The following is a 24,148-nucleotide window of genomic DNA, read 5'->3' as shown; positions in this document are numbered from 1 at the left end:
ATCGATAGAATGAATAAATTCAATCACTCAATCTTCTATGTATTATGCACTGTGCCAAACATAATGGGGGACATAGAGATGAATTAGACAAAGTCCCTGCACTCAAAGAGCTCTCAGATATATCAACAAATCACTGCACTGCAGGCTACTAAGTGCTGTAATACAGGAATATACAAAGTGTGATTACTGTGGAATCAGTCTGTCTCCAGAACAGAGAAGAGTAAAGGCAGAAGAGGGCATTCAGAGTGATGTTGGAGCTGTGCAGCAGAACCTATTGTCCTCCCCAAATCCATTCGTCTCTTCTTCCTGAGGAATATAGTTCTTTTCTGGCTGGAAATACAGCCATCCAGAGTAAAGACTACATTTCCCAGCCTCCTTTTCAGCTAAGCAAGGCCATGTGACTATGTTCTGGCCAATGGGATGTCAGTAAAAGTGGTAAGCTCAATTTCTGGGATGTGTCTTTAAAGGGAGGGAGCATGCCCTTTTCCTTCCTCCTGCTGGCTGGGAGGGAGACTTGAGGGTGAACTGGAGCAGTGGAAACCTGGACACGAGTCTCTTGTTGAGGATGATAATGCAACAAGACAGATTGAGCCCTGGTTGGCCTATGTTTACATGAGAGAGAAATACAATTCCATTTTGTTTAAACTCTTCTCTTTCTCCATTTTCTTTTGTCTGTGTATGGGTCAGTTATAGCTGAACTTAATCCTAACTAATACGAACTAAATCTGAAAAAAAATGAATATAAGTTCACCAAGGGATAGGATATTTCAAACAGAGGGAAGAGCATGTACAAAGGCTCGGGGTCCTGAAAAAGGTGGTATGCTGAGGGAACGCCAGGGGTCCTGTGTGGCAGGAGGTGAGACTGGCTATAGGCTGGGATGAGCCGCAGCAGAGGAGGGACTGAACAGGCAGGACTGTGGCAGAGAGCCCCACTGGAGGTTATGAATGCAATCACGGAGAGAGGCTGTGGGGCTGTAATGGGACCGGTGGCGGAAATGCAGAGGGGATAGATTCAACATATACTTAGGAGCAAAAATCAGGAGGTTATGAATGTGTGTGTTTAAGCATACGGAGTGGGCACGTCATCAGAGAAAGGTCTGGGCTTTTTGGCTTCCCCTCCTCAGAGGCCCTGTGGCAGCAGTTCAGCCTTTCTCCATGGGGAGACTCCTCATCTTGCTCCAATTCTTTGGGCCCAGAGTCCTTGACTCAGGTGGCTCGCACCATCTCATCTTCACCCCATCTGACTTGCCCTGCTTGTTCTAGGATTATTTTATATAGGGGGAGGTGGGAGGGTCTTTAACCCTATAAATGCTGGCTCTCCCTGGGCTGCCTGGAGCCCATGGACAAGCATTCAAGGGCTGCTCAGGTTCACGCTGGCAGCTGGACACTGTCCCTGTTGGGCCTGGGCACAGTGCCTCTGAGCAGTTGAGTAAGAGCACGGCCCTCAGTGGACAAACAGGCTCGTCTCTGTTGTTGGGCCAGCCAGCGATCAGTGGGAAGGGTGACGGTTGTAGGATTTAGGGGGAAGTGGGTGAGGAGTTCAGCCCCATTCCTTGTAAAAGCTTCCAGGAAGCACGTTTCTGCTGGGGCAGCCCCCTGATCCTCGGGCACTCATTAACCCTCTGGGTGCCAGAAAGGGCAGGAGGTGAGCACGGGGAGGCAGCTGAGGTCATCCTTCTTTGAACCTCCACGTGGTATTTACTCAGAGCAATTGTTGCCAGAGGCCCAGGCCCCTGGAGTATAAAGCGGAATGTCTGCTCTCTGTGCCCAGCACTGAGCAGGTGAGCAGCTGGGGCAGAGGGACGTGTGTCGGGGTCCTCGGGGAGGGGACTGTAGGGGTCTCAGTGGAGAGGTGGGGTGGGAACTAAGAACTAAGGACATCCTCTTGGAGCACCTCGGTAGAGTTGCTCCTTCCCCCTTGGGATACCTCAGTTTTCCCAGCCATGAAATGGGAGGCAGGAAGATAGGTGAGTGAGGGAGGGGTGGCAGAAGGGACAAGGGAGCTGCTCCTGGGGTCTGGGGAGGGGTGGTCCTGGGGGAACCTTTACAAAGCAGTGTGCTCCACACTCCATATTATGTGATTGAGGTGAAAGAGGAATTCCTCCCCCCTCCCCCCATATCTGGTGAAGACATCCTTTCCCTCCCAGCCACATTCACCTGGGTCAGTCCCCTTGAGCCCCAACAGCTCTGTGCTCCCTACACCCCAGGGAAGGGTTAACTGATTTGGGGCAGGTTGCCCTTGGGGCAAGTCCCCTGGGAGATGTCCCTTCCTTTGTTTTTTCCCCCTAACCGGGCCTCCATTTGCGTTCCTTCCCAAAACAGACAATGGCAAGCAAGGCTGCAGTTCTGACCTGGGCTCTGGCCCTCATCTTAGGTGCGTCTCCAACCCTGACTTCAGTATGGAGGTGTGGGTGGAGGCCGGACTGAGGGGCTGGTCCACCCTGGGGGAGGAAACCCAGCCCTTTATTGCCCCATCGCTCTCCACAGCGTTTTCAACGGCCTGGGCACGGAAGGGCTTCTGGGACTACTTCAGCCAGAGCAGCCGCGATAAAGGCAGGGTGGAGCAGATCCAGCAGCAGAAGCTGGCGTGGGAGCCCGCGTGAGTGGCCAGGGTAAAGGGTGCAGGTGAAGGAGGAGACAAGCGAGCCGCGGGACGGTGCGCTGCCTCGAATGCCTCTGCCTCGTGGTCCTCAGTGGGACAGAGGGACTGAGTGGGGCCAGTGCTGCCGGCTATGCTGGCCCTTCCGGGCTGTTCAGCGCCCTCTGCTGGCAGCAACCCCCCCTTGACCTCGCTATAGCTGCTGTCCCCTTGCCGACGGAGGCGTGGGACCTGCGAGCAGCGGAGAGGACCCCCACCATGGCCCCCAGAATGAAAGGATTGAGTGAGTCCAGGTGCATCTGTGCTTCCTGGGGCAGTGTGGGTCCGGATTTGCATGTGCCATGTGTTTGTACTCCTATGTGAGGAGTAGTGGTTGGCCGGGGGCTAGGACCAGGGCCCTGGCTCGGGCCACGGACCTACATCCATGGTTTCCCTAGAGGATCGATGAGCAACGTGTCTTGGGTAAAGGAGATGATGGAGGGTAGCAGTCTGATGGCCTGGATGTCTGTCCCCTTCCCCAGCAGGCTGAAAGACAGCCGTGAGCAAGACCTCAGCAATATGGACAAGTTCCTGGAAAAGCTGGGCCTTCTGAGTGGGCAGGGAAAGGTGCCTCCTGGGCTCCCACACGACCCGGTGGGCATGTGGCAGCGGCTGCAGGAGGAGTTGGAAGAGGTGAGGGCCCGCCTGGAGCCCTACATGACAGAGGTACACGAGCGCGTGGGCTGGAACCTGGAAGGGCTGCGGCGGCAGCTGAAGCCCTATACCATGGAGCTGATGGAGCAGGTGGCCCTGCGCGTACAGGAGCTGCAGGAGCAGTTGCGCGTGGTCGGAGAGGACACCAAGACCCAGCTGCTGGGAGGCGTGGATGAGGCGCGGGGCCTGCTGCAGGAACTGCAGAGCCGCGTGGCGCACCACACTGACCGCGTCAAGGCGCTCTTCCACCCCTACGCCGAGCGCCTGGTGTCGGGCATCGGGCGCCACGTGCAGGAGCTGCACCGCAGCGTGGCCCCGCACGCCGCCGCCAGCCCGGCGCGCCTCAGCCGCTGCGTGCAGGTGCTCTCGCAGAAGCTCACGCTCAAGGCCAAGGCCCTGCACGCACGCATCCAGCAGAACCTGGACCGGCTACGCGAAGAGCTCAGCGCCTTTGCCGGCGCCGGCGCCGGCGCCAGCGCAGGCGGCGCGAAGGAAGGGGCCGACCCAGACCCCCAGGTTCTGTCCCAGGAGGTGCGCCAGCGACTCCAGGCTTTCCGCCACGACACCTTCCTGCAGATCGCCGCCTTCACCCACGCCATTGACCAGGAGACTGAGGAGGTCCAGCAGCAGCTGGCGCCGCCCCCACCAGGCCACCACGCCTTCGCCCCAGAGTTCCTCCCAGGGGACAGCGGCAAGGCCCGGAGTGAGCTGCAGGCCCGTCTCGACGACCTGTGGGAAGACATCAACTATAGCATTCATAACGATGGGCTCGGTGGTGGCGGCGGGGAGCCCTGAGGGTCTACTTGCCCAGGCCCACTTCCCAGCTCCTTTTCTGGAGAGCCCAGGATCTGAGCGCCTAGCATAGCTCAGTCCTTGACGGTGGCCTGTTGGGCAGAGGGCGGAGAGCCCTGCACGGGATAGGTGAGACCACCGAAGGAAGGGGCTGTTGTCCCCGGCACATCCAGCCTCCTGCGATTCCCCCATCTGGATGCATTACACTCACCAGGCTTTGCAAACCCGCTTCCCGTGCTCATTTGGGAATCCTCATGAGTTGCTCCATTCCAGGGTGGCGGGAGTGAGGAGGGAGAGAGGTACTCTCCGTGTGGGTAATTCTGTGCAAGGCTGTTGCCATGGTGCTGGAAACCTGTGCCTCTTCATCCCAGGGTTGGCTTTCATCACTTTGTCGGCCTGGTGGCCGCTGTTACAGCTGGGCCACAGAGAGGAGCTCTTTTCTCCCTGGGGCTGCCATGACAGCTTCTGTTGGGGGAAGAGAAGGGAGAAAGGAGAAAAATATGATGAGGAGAGCATGTGACCGTGTGTACATATTCCTGCTGGCTCTGACGCTGGTGGGTACGAATGGTGGGGGTTGTAACTGGAGGGAACCAAGCCTGAATTTCTTATACAGCTCTACATCTAAACTGTGGGGGCTTCTTAAACCCTCGGGGGAGCAAGCATACTGTGTGCCCTCCCCATCTTCATCCTCCCTCCTGACTCCCAGACTGAAGTCTAGACTTCTGACTCAAAGGAAATAGATGCTTATGACGGAAGCTTATTGGCCTGGTGTGACTCTCATTTAGACCATGTCTGAAAGCAGTGGCCTCACCACTAGCCCCAAAGCACGCCCATCACGCACTCCAATCCCTTGCTGCTCTTTCTCACTGACCCCCTCCTAGTCCAGGTCTGTCACAGGGGCCTGGTTCTGGCTGGGCTCTGCTTTAGATGACAGCTGTCTGTCACGCCTGGGTTGGAGACCCATCCTCTTGTACCTGCATTGTTCACTGGCCTGCTTACCACAGTGGGGTGTCCATGAAATGCAGGTTCCTGAGGGGCCCTGTCTCCTTTGCTCCTGCTATTCCAGATTTTGAATGGCCTATTTTTATGACTGACTCTCTTCTTGAGAACCCCAAACTCTAACCCGCCATATACAGATTCACTTGATGGCAACAAAGCTCTCATAGGTCCCCTGGGAACTCTGAAATTGCAGGTGGGTGAAGTCCAGGGAGGAGGAAAGGGCTAACACACCCCATCCAGCGCCCTTTCCTCCTGGCTCAGCCTGCCCTGCACAGGGTTCTCAGCACCTCCACACCCCCTCACAGCACAGACCCCACATGAATCTGGCCTCATCACGCCCGCAGGCTGTAACTCTTCCATAACGCTCTGGATTTAGCAACAGAACGGGGAGAGAGATGCCCAGGGAGAGGAGGTGCTGGAAAGGAAAGCTTACCCAAAAAAAGAGGTGTTTTTGCTGTTATTAGTTAGGAAACTGGAAGAGGTGAGTCAGCTGGGGTCGGGTGTGGTGGGGATGAGGGGGTGGGAGTAAAAATGAGGGTTTTGTATTTGAGGCTGGAATTTGGGCAGGTGTTCATGCGGACAGAAATAGGGAGTGAGAAGAATAGAAACGGAGAGAGTGACTGAGGAACTGTGAGAGGGGGATCTAGGGCGAAGCAGCATCTGGCCCAACAGTGGATGGAAGGAGGCCCAGGTCAGAGCGCATCTCCTCAGGGATAGCGAGGGACAAGCCAGGCCCCTCGCGGTCACGGCTCTTGTAGTCAGACTTGTGGACCAATAGTTAGAACCCTGTGTGATGGAGCTATTGCCAAGGAGCAAAACACTGCCCTGGGTCTCACAGGACATACTGGGGGAAGTGACGCCTTAATTGAGGTGGAAGCAAAGCCCGAATCCGGCTGGCTATTGAAGGCTGGACCATACAACGCCGGCAACAGAGACGTTTTGTCAGATACTGTTCCCCGAGGGCGCAGAGTCTGCGGCCCCTTTAAGAAAGGGCGGGGGCGGCAGCTGGCGGAAGTGCCTAAGGAAGGGGTGGGGCCACGAGAAGAGCGGAAGCCGGAAGTCAAAGCCAGAATTGCGCGTGGTGGTGATGGCGGCTGACGGGGCTGTGGAGCCCGGGCCCCCGGCGGCTGTTGCCGCCCCCTCGTCAGCCCCGGCCCGGGCTCCTGCCTCGGGGCGCTTATTCCGGCCCATCAGCGCCGAGGACGAGGAGCAGCAGCCCACCGAGATCGAGTCGCTATGCATGAACTGTTTCCGCAACGTGAGCTGGGGGCGCGGCCGCGGACAGGGTCGGGCTGAGGCGGGGAGGGGCGGGGGTTCGGTGACCCGGCCAGGTGGGCCCAGCTGGGGACCTGGAGGCGAGGCACGCCCGGGCGTCAGTGGACGGGGAGCTGGGATTTCTTTGGTTCTTTCCTTAGCTGCTTTCTGCTTCCCCAGGGCATGACGCGCCTCTTGCTCACCAAGATCCCCTTCTTCAGAGAAATAATCGTGAGCTCCTTTTCCTGCGAGCACTGTGGCTGGGACAACACGGAGATCCAGTCGGCAGGCAGGATCCAGGACCAGGGAGTGCGCTACACTTTGACCGTCAGGACCCCGGAGGTGAGAGGAGCCCAGAGCAGGTACCCTAGTGTCATAGAGAAAGCTCGGGCGCTGGAGTCAGAGCCCTGGACCGCGAATGAATCCACTTATGTGTCCGAGCCTCAGTTTGCTGTTTGCAAAATGGTATTGGTGCTGTCATCTGCTCAGGTGAGATAAGACTTGTGAAAGTACTTTGTTGATTTTGTCAGAGGGTATCAAATGAGCAGTAGTTGTTATGAATAGCACTCGCATGAGCATTTGGGCAGGCTCGCTCACAGCACGTGTACTATTTGGGGAGAGTAGTGTGGACCTCCTGGAGTGGAGAGAGGAAGAAACAGCTGGGCTGGGGTGTGATGGAGAGGGACAGTCTGGTATTTCTTGAGGAGAAGCTGTATTGCCAACCTCTCTGGACTGACGGTTTTTCTTTCTGTTCAGGACATGAACAGAGAAGTAGTGAAGACTGACTCTGCCACCACGAGGATCCCAGAGTTGGATTTTGAAATTCCTGCCTTCAGTCAGAAGGGAGGTGCGTTTAAGATCAGGATATTTGGGCTGTTCCTGCCTAGCTGGAATCTTTGGTGCAAAATCCCTGGTGCCAGGCCTAGTGGCTTGTGTATGGCTTTGGCCAAGTGGGCATTGTGGTCTTTGTTGGTTTAACATAACCGTAAAGATTAGATACAACAGCTTGAAATGGTAGACAGTGATGGTAAGACTGTGATGTGCTTATTATAGAGTTTTAGCACCACAGCTATTAGAGATGACTGGAATCTTGTTCCTGGCCTCCACATCTTACAGATGGCAGGGTCATAAAGGCACTTGATAGCAGAGCCAAGACTCTCTTGTCTTTTGTTCTCATTCATCAGCTCTGACCACTGTTGAAGGCTTGATCAGCCGTGCTGTCTCTGGCCTGGAGCAGGATCAGCCCACACGAAGGGTGAGCTGGGGTGTTCTGGTTGTGGCAGCTCAAGAAATAATTATTTATATGTGTCTGAGTAGAGCGTTCGGCTTCCCATGTAGCTGAGCTGTCCCTGTCTGACTATTGGAGAACTTTCCAGGGGAAGCATGGTGATGCTGTAGCTGCCAAGATGTTGCATATGTTGCACCTATTGTCCTTTCCACTTCTTTCCCCCCAGTGTATGTTCAGGCCTCATCTCAGATAGACACCATTACCTCTGAAGAGCCTTTTCTAATCCCCTTGGGTTTATCTATGTTGCCTGAGTGTTCCATTGCATCTTAAATTTATTATGACAGGAAAAATATAGTTGCATATTTAGTATCTGTCTTCCTAACTGGCTCTGATTTATTTACTTTGTGTCTCTAACCTGGCACGAATGCCTGGACTAAACGATTCAATGAGGGTGAAATGAGGCTCATCTGGCACCCCCTGTAAACTTCAGACTTACTTGCTGCATCTCCCTGTGAAGTCTGAGTCTCTCTGTTTCTACTCACGCTAAGACAGGTGGTGACTTCCTGATGGAAATGACATGGGCATGTTGGGAGTGGGGGCAGAAGGTCTGTCACCAGGCCGATGCTTTTATTCTCTGTTCACATCAGGCAAACGAAGACGCTATAGCGGAAAGAATTGATGAGTTCATTGTCAAACTGAAAGAGCTAAAGCAAGTGGCCTCTCCTTTCACTCTGGTGAGTATTGAGGGACTCCAGGTGCCCTCGATGTAGGGGAGGAGAGACCATGAAGACTGTCCGGGATTTTTCCAGTGTGGTGCCTGAGTGGTCGGATGGTAGGTGGAGGATCATGTGTGATTTCTTGTTGTAATTACTATCTCCTCACCCATCGGTTAGATCATTGATGATCCCTCAGGGAACAGCTTTGTGGAAAACCCACATGCTCCCCGGAAAGATGATGCCCTGGTGATCACACACTATAACCGGACTCTGCAGCAGGAAGAGATGCTGGGGCTCCAGGTGAGTGGACTGAAGCCAGAAGAATGCTCTGGAATTATCCTGCACTCTGCGTTGCTTGGAGTCAGTGGAAACTTATTTTGCTGCTGCTGCCTTGTGTCCCTTTCTCAGCATGTCTGAGCCTCTCATCTAGCTCAAATCAAGGACGTAGGGTAACTTTATGGTAAAGGATGGCAGTGGCTGTGATCCTGTCTTAAGCTCTGTTTTCCCCCGATTGGGGCTTTGCTTTCTAGCTTCTGTGTTAAACTCATGAGGTGGCAGCTGACATAAACAAGCCAGATCATTTTCTCCTACTCCAGGGCAGGGTGTTGGGGAGGCTGAGGTCTGTGTGCCAATGTGTGACTTGCATTTCTGCTATTTTAGGCAGAGGCACCAGAAGAGAAGCCAGAAGAAGAAGATCTCAGAAATGAAGTGAGTCACATTGGCTGCTGTGGAGGAAGGAGCAGAGTTGTGGGTTGAGACTGATGGTGTTCAGTGTCTCTCTTCCTCACCACCAACATGGGTGACCACCAGCATACCAGCTGAATGTCTTTAGCTTGAGCAGAGCTCACCTGCCTGGGAGGGCTCACTCTGCGTCCCCATGTTGTGTTCCAGGTGCTACAGTTCAACACAAACTGCCCGGAATGCAATGCTCCGGCTCAGACCAACATGAAGCTAGTTCGTATCTTTTGTCGGGCAGTTGGGTTGCTCTTCACCTGACTCAGGCATGAAGATTATATCCAGGCTGGGGATTACTCCCTTTAGGGAAAGCACACGTGTCATTCCGAGTGATGAGGAGGATGTTGCCTTTGGTGAGACTGTGCACCTTGGTTTTTGGGTTCAAAGAGAGAATTAGGCCATGGTCTCTAGGCTCCTGTGCGGGGCCTGAGCCATGACTTCAAATATTTGTGAACAGAGATCACCGTAGGTTGTGCCCTTGCCCTGTTCTTGAGGACTGAGTTAGGCTGTTTCTTGTGAGCCTGCTCTCCTGGGGCCAGCAACTGTCTATTTGGGGTTTGGATTTGTTCTTCCACGGAGGGTGGTCTTGCTATCCTGGAAGCAGATTTTCTTAACTCCATTTTGCAGAAATCCCCCACTTTAAGGAGGTTATCATCATGGCTACCAACTGCGAGAACTGCGGCCATCGGACCAACGAGGTGGGTGGGCTCCATCGTTTGGGAAGAAGACTAGCTTGAGGGTAACCCATCTGACTTTCATCCTTCCTAAACCTGCTTGTGGGGTGAGGAGGGAGGGGTTGAGTCTTTCTCTTAGGCTTAGTGTAGGGTGAGGAGCCCTCGAAGGAACTGGGAATTAGCTTAGAAGAGAAAAGTTAGAGGCATCATAATTTGTTTGAGACATACTGAAGGTTGGTTAATGGGAGAGAGAGACCCACTTTTTGACCCACCCCTCAGAGGAGTGGAAGTGCAGGAGGCAGATTTCGATGCAGGAATATAAAACTGTCTAGATCTGTCTGAAAACAGAATGGGCTGCCTTGGAAGGTTGTAAATTCCCTTTCCCTGAGTGTATTCAAGCATAAGCTATTTAAATGCTTAAACCAGAATGTTATAAAGGGGACACACATGTGGGATGCAGTTGAAAGTCTCTTTCAGGAGATGGCCTGGTGGCGCAGTGGTTAAGTTTGCACGTTCTACTTTGGCGGCCTGGGGTTTGCCGGTTTGGATCCCGGGTGCAGACATGGCAGCGCTTGACAAGCCATGCTGTGGCAGGCGTCCCACATATAAAGTAGAGGAAGATGGGCTCGGATGTTAGCTCAGCGCCAGGCTTCCTCAGCAAAAAGAGGAGGATTGGCAGCAGATGTTAGGTCAGGGCTAATCTTTCTCAAAAAATAAAATAAAATAAAGTCTCTTTCAACCTCAAGAGTCATTTTTTTTAAAAGGTAAATTCAGAGTTTCTTGGCAATTTGGGGTCAGGTTTGGCAGGCTACTGTGCTGGGCTCTCTCCTCCTGGCCAGCTCTTGGTGTTGTGGGTTTGGGTGACTGCTGCCACTATTGGTTTAGAAGGCTCTGTCCTTGGGAGCCTTTAGTGGGCCTGACTGGAGTTCTGAGCCTACCCTGCAAGGTCTTCCTGGCACCAGATAGGGATTGGAGTCTTCTCTGCTGCTGCTGCTCCTGATTGCTGTCGTCTGTGCAGGTGAAATCTGGAGGAGCAGTAGAGCCCTTGGGCACCAGGATCACCCTCCACATCACAGATCCCTCAGATATGACCAGAGACCTGCTCAAGGTAACACCCTGCTCGGGAAAATGATTGTCCTCATCACACGGTGGTCTCTAGGGGAAATTGTCTTTTTAATTATGTCCTGGGGTCGTGAGGTATCTCCTTACTTGTTGGGTTTGAGGATCCCTGAGTGGAGTTAATCCCTGGTAGGAAGTGCAGATTCATAAGGTGACCCACAAGCTCTTTCTGATGACTTGGCAGCTTTTTGCCTCCAGTGTCTGTAAGGGCCCTTGCCTTGGCCTCTAATGACAGGATACATGACAGCTTGGAGGCATGACTCAGAGTGTCCCTTTATTAGGTTGTTCTATTCCTGTGGTTCACATGGATAGGAGTGCATCTGGCTTTAACTGGAGAGTCAGAGAAAATTGGGACAGCCGACTTTGTCCCCAAATTGTCACTAGTGGTGTTAATTTGGCAGGAAGACTTTGGGTAGCTGTCTCTAATGGTTTCTGATTTGAAGCCTAATTTGACCTCTCATCTCACAGTCTGAGACGTGTAGTGTGGAAATCCCAGAGCTGGAGTTTGAACTGGGAATGGCTGTCCTTGGTGGCAAGTTCACCACACTGGAAGGGCTGCTGAAAGACATCCGGGAACTGGTGAGTGCCCTGAGAGTGCGCCGCTGCTTCCCTGGCACGGCCACGGGGAAGGGGCTGGAAGACCTCGAATGTCTCGCATTTGGAGCTGATTAACTGGGAGTTTCTTTTTCTTAAAGCTGATTAAGGAGACTTAAATATTATTTTGGATTGTGAAGATGAGTTTATGGGAAATTCTGAATGGAAATTCCCAGGCCGTATTCTGGGACAGTGTAGATATTTTGTGGTTTTGGGTAAGTCATTTATTTCACTGTAAAATGAGGGGATGAGGGTCCTTCCAGCATCTAAAACTCCCCACCATACGTATGTGTGTGTGTTGACTTAGCCCATTTTTATCCTCTTGATGAATCATTTCACTTAATTGATTCTCAGTTGTCAGGCATTTTGTCTTTGTAAATTATACTTTGCATTTCTTCAGACTGGAGCTCAGATTGTAAGACATTTTTGTAGTTTTTGTTTCACATTGCCAGTTGTTGTCTTGGCAGATTAATCCGTATACTCTTAGGAGTGGCTGCCTAGGTGGGAAAGGTGGTGTGGGATCGATGGAGACCAGGCTTCCCTGACTGGGCAGCCGCCGGGTCTATGGTCTAACCTAACGCAGAGCCGATATTCTAGCAGTTTGGATGCCATTTATTGCAGGTGACCAAGAACCCTTTCACACTGGGAGACAGTTCTAATCCTGGCCACACGGAGAAACTGCAGGAGTTTAGCCAGAAGTTGGACCAGGTGAGAAGACTCGGGCTGGTTAGTACTTGTGGTCCTGGGGCTCCAGTGAACAGGAGGCCACATTCCCTTTCTTGCTACCTTTTAAACATCTAACCAACATGTTGGGGGTTCTCCTGGTTTCCAATGTCCCATGTCATTTTTCTCATTTTCTCCCTTATTTTGTTGGCACATCTTCTCCAGTAGCTTCCTGAGAAAGTGCATGGGAAGTAACAGTTCTGGGACCCTACATGTCTGAACATTTATTCTACCCTCACACTAGATTGATTAATGGCTGGGAATAGAATTCTAGGATGGAAGTAATTTTTCATCAGAATTTTGAAGATGTCGCACTAATGTCTCCCAGTTTCCCGTTTGCCTATTGAGAAGTCTGAAGGCATTCTGATTCGGGATCTTTTGTATTGACCTATTCTTGTGATACCTTTTTGTCCCCCATGACGTGAAGTTTCAGGATGTGCCTTGGTGTAGGTCAATTTTCAACCACTGTGCTAGCACTTGGTGGGTCCTTTGAATCTGGAAACTCGTGGCTCAGTTCTAGGAAGCTTTTTAAAGTTATTCTATTGAGGTTTGCCTCCTCTCTGTTCTTTCTCTTCTCTCTGAAAGCCCTGTGTTTTGGATGTTAGACTGACTTGTCTGGTCTTCTCTAATTTACTTACTCTTTGTCCAGTTTTCAGTTTCTTTATGTTTGCTCATTACCTTGACTTTATTTTCCAACCTTCAATTGAGTTTTTCATTTCCACTAACATTTTTATTTTCCAGGAGCTTTTTCTGGTCTTTGAATACTCTCCCTTGTGCTGTTTTTTAAAAGTAGCATCCTGTTGTTTTAAGGATGTAGTATTTTTTCTTCTTGAGAATACTAATGGTTTTTTTTTTTACATTTTATTTTCCTTGCATAGTTTCCATTTCCTCTAAGTTGTTTTTTGTTTTTTTTCCATTTAATTTTATGTCTTTCAATGTTAGGGACTTTGTTCAAATGTTTAGTAATTATTGATTGTCTTTTTAAAGTAGAGGACTAAAAAAGCTGAGTGGGGGTGAGTCTTGTTGACACTGGGCTTATTTTAGGGGGATTTAGTTTCGCCGTTTTGTTGAGGTAGCCCCAGTGCCAGAGTGGTTAGGTCTTTCCTCTTGGGCTGGTCAGATTCCCATCAGTGGGTGTTCCATTTCCTGGCCTGAGGATGAAGGCTACTGGCAGTCTTCCGAGAGCTGAGTGTGGGAAGACGGCTGGGTGTGTGTATTCTGTTTCCAGTGAGCATACATTCACTTAACCTCCTATTCTTGATTCCCTTCCCTCTGTGCTCAACTGGGCCAATGGCCCCTAGTCCATAGCCGCCGTGGTAACGTCTCCACAGAGTCCCGTTGTCTTTTCCTGGGATGGGGGAAGGGCAGTCAAATCATTGGCCTGTTTGGAGTAGGAGATGAGATCAGGGGTGTCAAATGGTTTCTTAAATAGCCTTCAGACAGTCCTTATTTTAGTCCTCTCCCCTCCACTTCTAGAGGTACCTCATCAGTTCTTGAAACTTCTGGGCATTCTGCAATGCAGATTGGGTTGGTTCTCCTCTGGCATGACATGGCCTCGTCCTACTAGGAGCTATGTGAAATTTGCATGCTGTGTTCCCTCTCCTTTAGATCCTTGAGGGTAACCTGAAGGTCCACTTTGTTATGAACGATCCAGCAGGAAACAGCTACTTGCAGGTATCGTAGACCTCCCCTGCTATTTCATGGAGTATGTGTTATTCCCCCAGCAACTGAGAGACTTGGTTCTAAATGAACTGCTCGTTATCAGAGAACCTCTCAGCAGAAGTTGGAACATAAGGGAGAAAGGGGAAGGTGGAGGGATTGTAAGTGTGTGTGAAAGAGGGAAAGGAGGGTCCTCCTAGGCTCCTTCTTCCTAGAGTCTAGCTTTGTTCCCAGCTCCACGTCTGGCAATGGAGTTTTAATTCTGCAAATCTGATTGTGGAGTGGGGAGAAATGGTGCTTGTCCGGGGGCCAAGGTAGGAAAACTGAAACGCTGTAAGCTGGCTAGGGAGATTTTCTGGTGATTGACAGTAATTTTAACATTTATTTGACCAGTTATTGTGGGTCAGGCAAAATGGTTCTGAGGTCTCCCCATGATGAAGATTTGCTGTACTCTTCATAAGAAGGTGCAGATAGACAGTGTTTTGGGCAGACTGCTCCCTAATCCTGCCTGGGGCTGGACTCTCTTACTCCAGCCCATCTGGGCTCTGTTGCTGCCCACTAGTTGCGCCCAGCCATGAGGAATTGGAGGTGCTTGGAGAGTAAAAGACTCATTGAGTTCTTGGGGAAATGGGTGTTGGAAGCCACCTGGGGGAGGGAGGATAGCAGGATGCTCAGGCACTGATCGTCTGTCCTTGGCCTTGCAGAACGTGTATGCACCTGAAGATGATCCTGAGATGAAGGTGGAGCGTTATAAGCGCACATTTGACCAAAACGAGGAGCTGGGGCTCAATGACATGAAGACGGAGGGCTATGAGACAGGCCTGGCCCCACAGCGGTAGCAGTGGGTGGTTCCCGGCCAGCCTCCAGCACCGCTCTGACCGCAGGGTTATTTATTACTATTGGAAAAGGCTGGGAGCATCCTCCCCACCAGGCCTCGCCCTTGTGGGGAGGGTACCTGGTCTGAGTCAGAGATCTAGGCACACTTTGTAAACAGTTTGTGATGCCAGTGCAAGCTTGTTGGGTTATTTGACCTTATTTTGGAGGTTTCTGAATCCGTTTGGGAAGAAAGCCGGAAAATGAACCATGGGGCATGTCATCATCACTTTGTTCCTGTCATGTCTTTACCCTTTCTCCACACAGTGCTGTCTCCTCTAGGGTTGCAACTCTAAAGGTGAACAAGGTGGAACAGAGCTACAGCTGGAGTTGGGGAGTTGGTGTTGGGTATATAAAGTATGGACTTTGAGCAGGAAATGAGTTCTGAGGGGGGAGTCCAGCACAGGTGAAGAAGTTCTCATTAAAACCATGGCTTCCAAACAGCACTGGCTTCTGAGTTCACTCTGTCCATGTGTGATATGCTGGTGGAATTCAACCTCCTGAAGAAAATTTTCTCTAATGTGGCCACTGTAATTTGGGGATTGGTGCTGGCATTTCATTCCTTCCTTCAACCGATGTGTGAGTGCTTCCTTTGTGCCAGGCACACCACAGAACAGTGAACAAAACAAAACTCTGCCTTCATGGGGCTTAAAGTCTCGTGGGCAAAACTGACTGTAAACCAACAGATGACATAGTCTGTAAGGTGGTGCCTAGTGTTATGGAGGAAGGAAAGCAGGGAAGGGGTGTGGACAGTGCCAGGGAAGGTGGGGGCTGGTGCTGACCTTAACAAGGTGATAATTTGACATTCAAGCAAAGCTGAGAAGGTCAGCGAGTAAGCCATGTGGATAGCTGGAGGAAGAGATTTCCAGGCAGAGGGAGCTGCACACGCTCTGAGGTTGGAGAATGTTAGAACCAATGGGGGTATTTGAGATCTAATCCCACTCAATTACAAATTGGGAGACAGGTTCAACCAGAGAGGGAGGGGGTGGCCTATAGAAGCATAGTAGTTAAGGACCCAGTGAGCACTCTGCAGCCCAGGGCCCTGGACCCCCCACCCCAGCTAGTCCTCTCTGCTGCATTAACACTGATGACTCTTGCAGTGCTGGCTGCAGGGTATTTGTTCAATAAAGACCTGTTAATTAATTGAGCTGCTCCAGCAAAGCTGAGTGCTTTGTGTGCACACTTAACCCTAAAGAATTGCCCCGTTACAGATGACTTAGTACTCACACCCATCTACTCTCACTGCTCTATTAAACTAGTCTCAGAGGTCACAAGTGGGGTTTTCCATTTGGAAAATGTTCTCATTCTCTGTTCTGTGTCATATTTGACGTTGGACCACCTCTTAACCCTTCTCTGGCTCCTGTGATACTGTAATGCTGAATTTCCCTTTACTTTGATCATTCCTTATTTGGAATCTCTTCCTCCTCCCTTTTCCTTAAATGTATTTGTTTCCAAAGGTTCTGTTTTCAGACACATCTCCATATTAATTCTTTGGCATCTTGCTACTTTCATGTGAGACTGACTCCCATACCTGTATCTCTAACTTCTGTAAGTGAGGGCAAGAGGAGGGAATTTTAAGAATTTGGAGACTATGGTTAGCAAATGACTGCTACAAACTATAAAGCTACAGCACTTTGAATAGACTTCTCCTAAGCAAGTGTTCTACCCTAGTAGGTTTTCGCTATGTTCCCAGTTGATTGAGAATCTGAGTTCAGGCAACCTTCGGATCCATCATTTGGTTTCTTGAATGACCTTCCCTATGGGATGGTTGTGCTCTGAAGGTGAGTCCCTGTGTCACATTCATCTCCCACTGTGAAGGGAAAAATGGCACTGTGGTTTATTACGGAGTCTTCTGAGTTTGGTTGGTGTGAGGCAATCTCCTAGACTCCAGCTAGTTATTGGGAAATGATAACCTGAGTTTCTGAACTGGCAAAGACAGGACAGGGTGCCAGACAGGGATAACCCAGCTAAGGTACTTCTTGCTCTTTGACGGGGCCTGGCAGCCTTGTTTTCCACTCAACTCAAGTCTTGTCTCATACAGCCTGTCAGGGGTGGGTGCTTACATCTATTTAACTGCATTTTGCCCCTTAGTCCCCAGCATGTGGCATGTGGTTAATCAAATCTGTTACATGGTAATCCTCTGTCCTGGATGGAGCCTCGTTAGGGCACTGGAGGTAGCCTGGAGCTAACAAGGTGTGGGAAGGGTCCTGCTCTAAGGCCAGGGGAGGTGAAACAAAGTGCCAGCCCGAGAACAGGTAGATTCAGTTTCACAGCCATGGGGATAAAATTTAAGTGGAAAGTTTGGTGTTTACATTAAAAGGGGAAAGGAGTTCACTTGTGAGGACACTCTTACTTCATATTTCAAGCATGTTAAATATAGCCATATTTAGTCATTTAGTCAATGGTGCCTCTACTTAAATTTAGGGCAGTGGTGTTTAAGACTGTTTGGCTTTATGTTTTTATTTTTTAGTGAGGAAGATTATCCCTGAGCTAAGATCTGTGCCAGTCTTCCTGTATTTTGTATGAGGGATGCCATAATAGCATGGGCTTGATGAGCAGTGTGTAGGTCTGTGTCCAGGATCCGAACCTGCAAACCCTGGGCCGCTGATGTGAAGCACACAAACTTAACCACTATGTCACAGGCTGGCCCCTGTTTGGCTTTATTTCTCTTTTTAAAAATATTTGCACACTTATGCTCTTTACAGGAAAATGGCAGTGTTTTCACCTGTGAAGAGAAGACAGCCAGTGTTTGTTCTGTGTGTTCACCTCAGGGTTAGAAGCCCTCCAGTCTTGGCTCTAATGCTTCGTTTTCTTGGTCTATAAAATGGGGATAATAATGGCATCTACTTCATAGGTTTTTGTGAGGATTAGTGAGTTAATAATTGTGAAGTGCTTTTATATGTATTTTCTCTCATATAATCCTCACAGTAATTCTAAAGTATCTCTGTTTCTGCTTTAAAACTTTTCTAGGTAAAAGCTATAAATAAAATTATCCCCATTTTACAGGTGAGGGAACAGCCTCAGAGAGGCTGGTAACTTCTCAAAGGAAGTAAAGCTTCTAAGAGGCTGGCCTCAAAGCCAGGCCAGTCTGAACCCTGAGCTCTGGACATTCTGAGGTCAAGTCCATAATTACTGCATTTGCTTGATTAGATGTAACTGCAGAGAGGGCAACGCTCAGGCCACGCCGCTGGACATAGGTTCATTAAATGCTGCTTACATGTCCTGTGAGGTGGACAAGGTTGGGACCTGAGCATGGGTCTTGTCAGGCTAAGGCTGGGTGCTGAGAGGAAGGGGTAGCAGTGGAACTGAAGACAGAAATGGGCAGGAGATGGGTGATGGGGCTGAGGGGGCTACACTGGAAATGTTCACTGGAGCAGAAGGCTGAGACTCTGCAAATGCCTGCTGACACACAGGCTGCAGAGTGCAGTTTGAAACACCAAAGTGGACTAGAAGCCAAAGGAAGGTTGTGTTACGGGGGTCGTGGGGCTCTCCAGCTGGTGAAGCCCTATCTGTCCAGGGTCCCCTTCTCAGGCTCTCAGCGACCCAGCCTGCTTTCCTTTCTGGGCCTGTCCTGTGACCATTCAGTATTGCCCAGTGCTTAAAAGTTCATGCTGCAGGGCAGGGATCTCCGAAACTGTTTTGTTGTATATTTTTGAACATGTATCCCAAGATGTGTATTTGTTTAAAAAGCCTTCTTGACTAATATACTTTAAAGCAGTGACAAAAATTTCACTTCTACATAATGAGATAAAAAGAAAATATCTAACATTTCAAAAAATTCAGATTCCCGGGGCTGGCCCCGTGGCCGAGTGGTTAAGTTCGCGCACTCTGCAGCAGGCAGCCCTGTGTTTCGTTAGTTTGAATCCTGGGCGCGGACATGGCACTGCTCATCAGACCACGCTGAGGCAGCGTCCCACATGCCACAACTAGAAGAACCCACAACGAAGAATACACAACTATGTACCGGGGGGCTTTGGGGAGAAAAAGGAAAAAATAAAATCTTAAAAAAAAAAAAAATTCAGATTCCCTCTTGCACCCCACTTTGCTAGCCTCTGCTCCCAAGGGTCATGTTCTGGCAGTATGAAGTCGGGCAGCTCCTGTAACTCCAAGCTTCAGTTTTCTCATTTGTAAAATAAAACTGAGGACTGTGAGTGTTAAATGAGATAATTCAACTAAAGCTCTTAATGCCCACAAGAAAAGTCTTTTCTTTTCCTCCAAAACTTGAGTATTAGAATTCAATCTCTCTAGCTTTCCTCTTTTGCCATGCTGAAAATAGATCCAGATCCTTTTCACTGGAAAGATTCTACACAGGAGATAGCTAGGGGCTACCAATAATAGACGCGGGGAAGTTACACAGGTTAGAAACTTTAGCATTTTTCATAGTAATTATACTGGGTTTGGAATTTCTGACTTCCTGTCTTGAAACGTACTTGGAGGCCATATTGGAACAGATTCATGCCCACCTAAATACTTACACCCATAAAAATAGCTAACATATCCTATGTGCCAGACACTGTTCTAAGCACTTTACACAGTAATATTATCTCAGTCCTCACAACCATTGAGTTAGGTGCCATTATTATCCCTATTTTGTTAAACAGCTTGCCCAAGGTCGTACAGCTAGGAAGTTATGGAACCAGAACTCAAACTTGAATACACTGCACCTCCAGAGCCTACGTTCTTAACCACTACACTCCGGTCCTTCTGAAGCTGCTGGGGCGGGGATCTTGTTTGGGTCGTGGCTGTACTCTCACGGCTACAACAGCACTTGCTGCATAGTCTGTTGAATGAGCCGATCGATGGATGGACAGAAGAAACACAGTTGCACGTCTGAGGATCGTAGAGTGGGCCCCGGAGGTGTGCACATTCCTCGGAAGCCTGCAAAAGCACTCACTCACCTGTCAGCCCGGGCTGTTCCAGACACACCCCGCCACTTCCGGTCCTGGCCCCACCTCCTCTAGTCACCGCCGTCCGTTTCGCGTTCAAGAATTTTGTCCCCAACGCCGAGCCGTCTCCCCGCCCTCGCCGCTGCCATGGCGGCAGCTCCGCCGCTCTCCAAGGCCGAGTATCTGAAGCGCTACTTGTCTGGGGCCGATGCCGGCGTCGACGGGGGCTCTGAGTCCGGTCGCAAGCGTCGCAAAAAACGGCCGAAGCCTGGCGGAGTCGGCGGCAAGGGGTGAGTGGGGCCCGCTGGGGCGGGGCCTGCGGCGCTCGCCGCCCCTGCCCTCCCCTCCCCTCCCCTCCGCCGCCCTCCCCGGCCCGGCCCGTGTCGGCGCGGCTCCCCTCCCCTCGGCGCGCCGGCCTCGCTCCTCCGCCGCGCGTCCCCCTGCCCGGCACGGAGCCCGCTCGGGCCGCGCCCCTGCCGTGGGCAGTGCACTGCTTGGGTGTGTTCGAGCCGGGCTGTGACTTCCATCACTCGCTTCCCGCCTTCGTGGCCTTCCGACCTCTCCCGTAGAGAACGCGTATTGTGCCCTGAGAATACTGGTGGAGCCGATTCAAAGTCTCTGTGCGTGGATGCTTAGGGCCCAGAGCCTGTCTGTGCAGCTTCTCCAATCCTGAGGACTCTGGTCCCACGTCAGAGACCTCTGCTCCCTTCCTGTTACTCTTAATAATCTTACTACGAACAATAACAACTGACATTTATACAACTCTTGTCATGTGCCGGGCACTGTTCTAAGTACTTTAGTCTTATATGAATTTATTTGTCGTATGTGAATTTATATGAACACTATCATGAAGTAGGTACTGTTATTATCCCCATTTTTCAAGTGAGAAAACTTGTGGCCCGGTGGACTGGGTTGGATAGCGCCCCTCCCCCCATCCCGTCCACCCGGAACCTCAGAATGTGACATTATTTGGAAATAGGGTCTTTGCAGATGTAATTAGTTAAGATTAAGTCTGCTGGATTAGAATGGATGCTAAATCCAATAGGAGCGATGTCCTTTTAAGAAGAGGGGAATTTGGACACAGAGACAGGCATAGAGGGAAAATGACCATGTGGAGACGGAAGCTGAGATTGGATTGGATTTATGCTGCCACTAGCCGGGGTATGCCAGGGGTTACCAGAAGTTGAAAGAGTCAAGGAAAGACCCTTCCCTGGAGCCTTCCCAGCAGGCACTGCCTTGCAGACACCTTGGTTTCAGACTTGTAGCCTCAGAACCGTGAGAGAATACATTTCTGTTGTTTTAAGCTACCCAGTTTGTGATACTTTGTTAGGCAGCCCTAGGAAACTAACATACTCAGTAAAATCAAATAGTTTGAAAGAACAATCCCTTTCCTTTCCTGGTTTGTTTCTTGCGTTCTGTCTTCCTGCACCTCTGACTTGTGTGGGTTCTTCCGAGGCAGTGCCATGTAGTGAAAATAGATTGAGCTTTGGAGCAACACCCATCAGAGTTTGAGTCCTAGCTGTGCCACTTTATGGGCTGTGTGGCTTGGGGCAAGATACTTCGTCTCTCTAAGCCACCGTTTCCTCATCTTTAAAATGAGAGCAGTACTGAATGATATCACATATTAAATGGTGGTTGTGATTAGAGATGTGTAAAGTGAACTTGGCTTTTCAAATAATAACAGTTTACATCATGGCAGTCGTTATTATTTGGACTCATCCATAGTTTATTCGTGTAACAAACATTTATCGACTACTTCCTATGCCAGTTACTGCAAGATGTTGAGGATGCCACTGTGAATGAGAAAGGCTTAGTCCCTGTTCTGATGCAGCTTATAGTTTAATGGGGATACAGGGTTTCGACAACTGATTACACAACTAATTGATTTATTTCCTTTGTGATAAATGCAATGAAAGTATTCCAAGAACGTGTAACAGGGGTTCTTAGTTGGGGGGAGGTAAGGAGGAGTCGTCAAGGAAGGTATGCTCAAGGAAGTTATATGTACGCTACTATCTGAAGACTGAGTGAGAGTTTCCCAGTAAAGAATGAGAAGAGTGGGTCAGGCAGAGGGAAGGAACTGAGTCTGTGAAACCTGATGTGGTAAGGAATTTGTCTCACTGTAGGCACTGAAAGATGACCAGTGAGGTAGTGTACCCAGGGGGCAGTGGTATGAGATAAAGTTGGCCATATAGGCAAAGACTGGACCATGCAGGATTTTGTGGGATTTTGAGCTTTATCCTAGAACGAATAAATAAGTGTTTGTAGGCTGCTATCCAGGATTGATTCTTCCTTTTTGATCTTTTTGTTTTTCACATTTAGAATGCGAATTGTGGATGATGATGTGAGCTGGACATCTATCTCCACCACTAAACCAGAAAAGGAGGAAGAAGATGATGGAGATTTGCCTGTGGTATGTATCTTTTGAGGCTGTGAGGACTTTGTAACGCAAGCCTCTCAATCTTGATTCTGAGTGCAGGGTGGATTTGTAAGGGGGGAGGTTGAGGGCAGAGCAGAGGTGGTGTTTTCCAAAGAGCTATTTTAAAATAGTCTTCTTTGATGATGCCCATACACTGTCTTTGTTTATGGAGGGCCCTGTCAGCCTAAAAAGGGCACTCATCACAGAGAGAGGCAGGACTCCTGAACCTGTGCGACAGAGCCATGATTAGAATGAGCTGTGGTTCAATTTGTTAGAATCTACCTTCGAAACAAAGTTCAAGTTCATTTATAAGAAACTTTTTCTTTTTTTTAAAGACTGGCACCTGAGCTAACATCTGTTGCCAATCTTCCTTTTTTTTTTTCCTTCTTCTCTCCAAGGCCCCCCAGTACATAGTTGTAGATTCTAGTTGTGAGTGCCTCTGGTTGTGCTATGTGGGACGCCGCCTCAGCATGGCCTGACGAACAGTGCCATGTCCGTGCCCAGGATCCGAACCAGTGGAACCTTGGGCCGCTGAAGCGGAGCGCATGGACTTAACCATTTGGCCACGGAGCCGGCTCCTCAACTGAGCTTTAACATTGTATACTCTCATCTAGGTACTGGAGATATGTGGATTAATAGAACACAGTGTCTACTTTAGAGGTCAGACCCTAGAATGGGAGACTGAGTTTCAAATGATTTCATCAATATGATAAATGTCGAAGATATATTTCACATAGGTACCAAGTGCTTAATTGTAAACATTAACCAGGTTTAAGTGTTCATTCTGCCTGAAACTAAATTGGTTCCTTAAGATCACTGTTTCACTTGTAATTACCAATAAACCATCTTTTAAATACTCTAGTGTAGAATATGCTGGGGATTAACATTGAATATACTCCTCTGGGCTTCATCTTTACCACCTTGTAGTATAATACAGCCTGTCAAGAGCTCTCCTTTTCGCCTTGTTTCTCAGAAGGTTTCCGTGGCTATACCAACACTACGTGATTTGCCTACGCTTTTGCTCTCACTGATCCTTCAAAACTCAGTTCAGATATTTACCTCCTTCACGCAATTTCACGGTGGAATAAAAAGTGTGCTACCTCCCTTGTGCTCTAATAGCACTCGGAACATATGTGAAATATGTCTCCAACATTTATCAAATTGATGAAATCATTTGGAACTCAGTCTCCCATTAGACCTCCATTTAGAGGTCTGACCTCTAAAGTATAGACGCTGTGTTGTGTTAATCTGCGTATCTCCAGTGCCTAGACAAGAGTGCACAACGTTAAAGCTTAGTTGAATCCATGAAGAAAAGGAGCAAATAGGGGCCAGCCCCGTGGCCGAGTGGTTAGGTTCGCGCACTCCGCTTTGGCGGCCCAGGGCTTCACCGGTTTGGATCCTCGGTGCAAACCTACACACTGCTCCTCCAGCCATGCTGATATGGCGTCACACATAGCAGAACCAGAAGGACCTACAACTGGAATATACAACTATGTACTGGAGGGCTTTGGGGAGAAGAAGGAAAAAAAAAAGATTTGGCAACAGTTGTTAGCTCAGGTGCCAATCTTTAAAAAAAAAAAAGGAGCAAATAAAAAGTTTCCTATAAATGAGCCTGAACATTGTTTTTAAGGTGGATTCCAAAATATTTTTTTGTTTTATAAAAGCAATACATATTTATTGTAGAATATTAGGGAATTATAAGAAGGTTTCAAGTTTTAAAAAGAATATAGTAATCACTTAAATTGTGACCGTCCAGAGATAACAACTGCTAACATTTGGATGCATATTGCTATAATTCATAGATTATACATACTTGTATTTATTTTTTTCAAATATAATTGAGATCATACTGTGCATATAGTTTTAGAGCCTGCGTTTTCACTTAATGATATATTGTGAATACTTTAGTAGGACTTTAAAATATTCTTTGAGAATGTGATTTTTAATGGTTGCATAGTAGCTCAATATACATATTAATTTAACCTGTCCTATTAATGGACATATGGGTTGTTTCCTGTTTTAAAATATCATATTGCTCTGATAACCATCTTGTATATAAATCATTATAGAAATTTGTTTATTTCTTTATTCTCGTGAAGTGAAATCATGGTCCCTTTGACCTATATTCCCATATTGCTTTCCACAATGTGGTACCAATTTACACTTTCACTAGAGGTGAATGAGAATG

General features: G+C 49.2%; 3 protein-coding genes across 7 annotated transcripts in view; all 3 read left to right on the top strand.

The window, feature by feature from the left end:
- Window positions 1-1,139: 1,139 nt before the first annotated feature.
- APOA5 (apolipoprotein A5) lies at window positions 1,140-4,844 on the top strand. 4 transcript variants are annotated; one of them, XM_008516729.2, is made up of 4 exons: window positions 1,140-1,781; window positions 2,323-2,374; window positions 2,488-2,599; window positions 3,124-4,844. In XM_008516729.2, the coding sequence occupies exons 2-4, from the start codon at window positions 2,326-2,328 to the stop codon at window positions 4,085-4,087; spliced, it is 1,125 nt and encodes a 374-aa protein (XP_008514951.1). In that variant the 5' UTR covers window positions 1,140-1,781; window positions 2,323-2,325; the 3' UTR covers window positions 4,088-4,844. The 4 variants fall into 4 exon arrangements, with proteins under 4 accessions (XP_008514951.1, XP_008514949.1, XP_008514952.1 ...); XM_008516727.2 differs by having other exon boundaries at window positions 1,458-1,781; window positions 3,121-4,844; XM_008516730.2 differs by having other exon boundaries at window positions 1,467-1,967.
- ZPR1 (ZPR1 zinc finger) lies at window positions 4,838-15,101 on the top strand. Its single transcript, XM_070624884.1, has 14 exons — window positions 4,838-6,341; window positions 6,518-6,679; window positions 7,094-7,184; window positions 7,522-7,592; window positions 8,213-8,299; window positions 8,459-8,581; window positions 8,942-8,989; window positions 9,173-9,239; window positions 9,644-9,714; window positions 10,709-10,798; window positions 11,278-11,388; window positions 12,025-12,111; window positions 13,735-13,800; window positions 14,490-15,101. Exons 1-14 carry the CDS (start codon window positions 6,171-6,173, stop codon window positions 14,622-14,624), a joined length of 1,380 nt encoding a protein of 459 aa, XP_070480985.1. The 5' UTR covers window positions 4,838-6,170; the 3' UTR covers window positions 14,625-15,101.
- Window positions 15,102-19,445: 4,344 nt separating this feature from the next.
- The window catches only part of BUD13 (BUD13 homolog), a 28,119-nt gene continuing 23,416 nt past the window's right edge, over window positions 19,446-24,148 (top strand). Inside the window, exons 1-2 of one of the 2 annotated variants that reach the window (XM_008516740.2) lie at window positions 19,446-19,834; window positions 21,864-21,954. In XM_008516740.2, coding sequence (XP_008514962.2) covers window positions 19,692-19,834; window positions 21,864-21,954 — 234 coding nt within the window. In that variant the 5' untranslated portion in view covers window positions 19,446-19,691. The remainder of the gene's footprint in view (window positions 19,835-21,863; window positions 21,955-24,148) is intronic. The other variant, XM_008516739.2, reaches the window with a different exon arrangement.

This window comes from Equus przewalskii, chromosome 6 (genome assembly GCF_037783145.1).
Source record: "Equus przewalskii isolate Varuska chromosome 6, EquPr2, whole genome shotgun sequence".
Lineage (NCBI taxonomy): Eukaryota > Metazoa > Chordata > Mammalia > Perissodactyla > Equidae > Equus > Equus przewalskii.
Note: the sequence above shows the minus strand (reverse complement) of the source record. Positions and strands in the feature narration are given on the sequence as shown.

What these genes read in the sequence shown, in the direction of transcription:
- APOA5 (XM_008516727.2), top strand. Translation starts at nt 2,326, where the DNA reads ATGGCAAGCAAGGCTGCAGTTCTGACCTGGGCTCTGGCCCTCATCTTA. An exon ending in GGCTCTGGCCCTCATCTTAG is followed by an intron (nt 2,375 to 2,487) that starts GTGCGTCTCCAA and finishes CGCTCTCCACAG; the next exon opens with CGTTTTCAACGGCCTGGGCA. An exon ending in AAGCTGGCGTGGGAGCCCGC is followed by an intron (nt 2,600 to 3,120) that starts GTGAGTGGCCAG and finishes CCCCTTCCCCAG; the next exon opens with CAGGCTGAAAGACAGCCGTG.
- ZPR1 (XM_070624884.1), top strand. Translation starts at nt 6,171, where the DNA reads ATGGCGGCTGACGGGGCTGTGGAGCCCGGGCCCCCGGCGGCTGTTGCC. An exon ending in TGGCCTCTCCTTTCACTCTG is followed by an intron (nt 8,300 to 8,458) that starts GTGAGTATTGAG and finishes CCCATCGGTTAG; the next exon opens with ATCATTGATGATCCCTCAGG. An exon ending in TTAGCCAGAAGTTGGACCAG is followed by an intron (nt 12,112 to 13,734) that starts GTGAGAAGACTC and finishes CCTCTCCTTTAG; the next exon opens with ATCCTTGAGGGTAACCTGAA.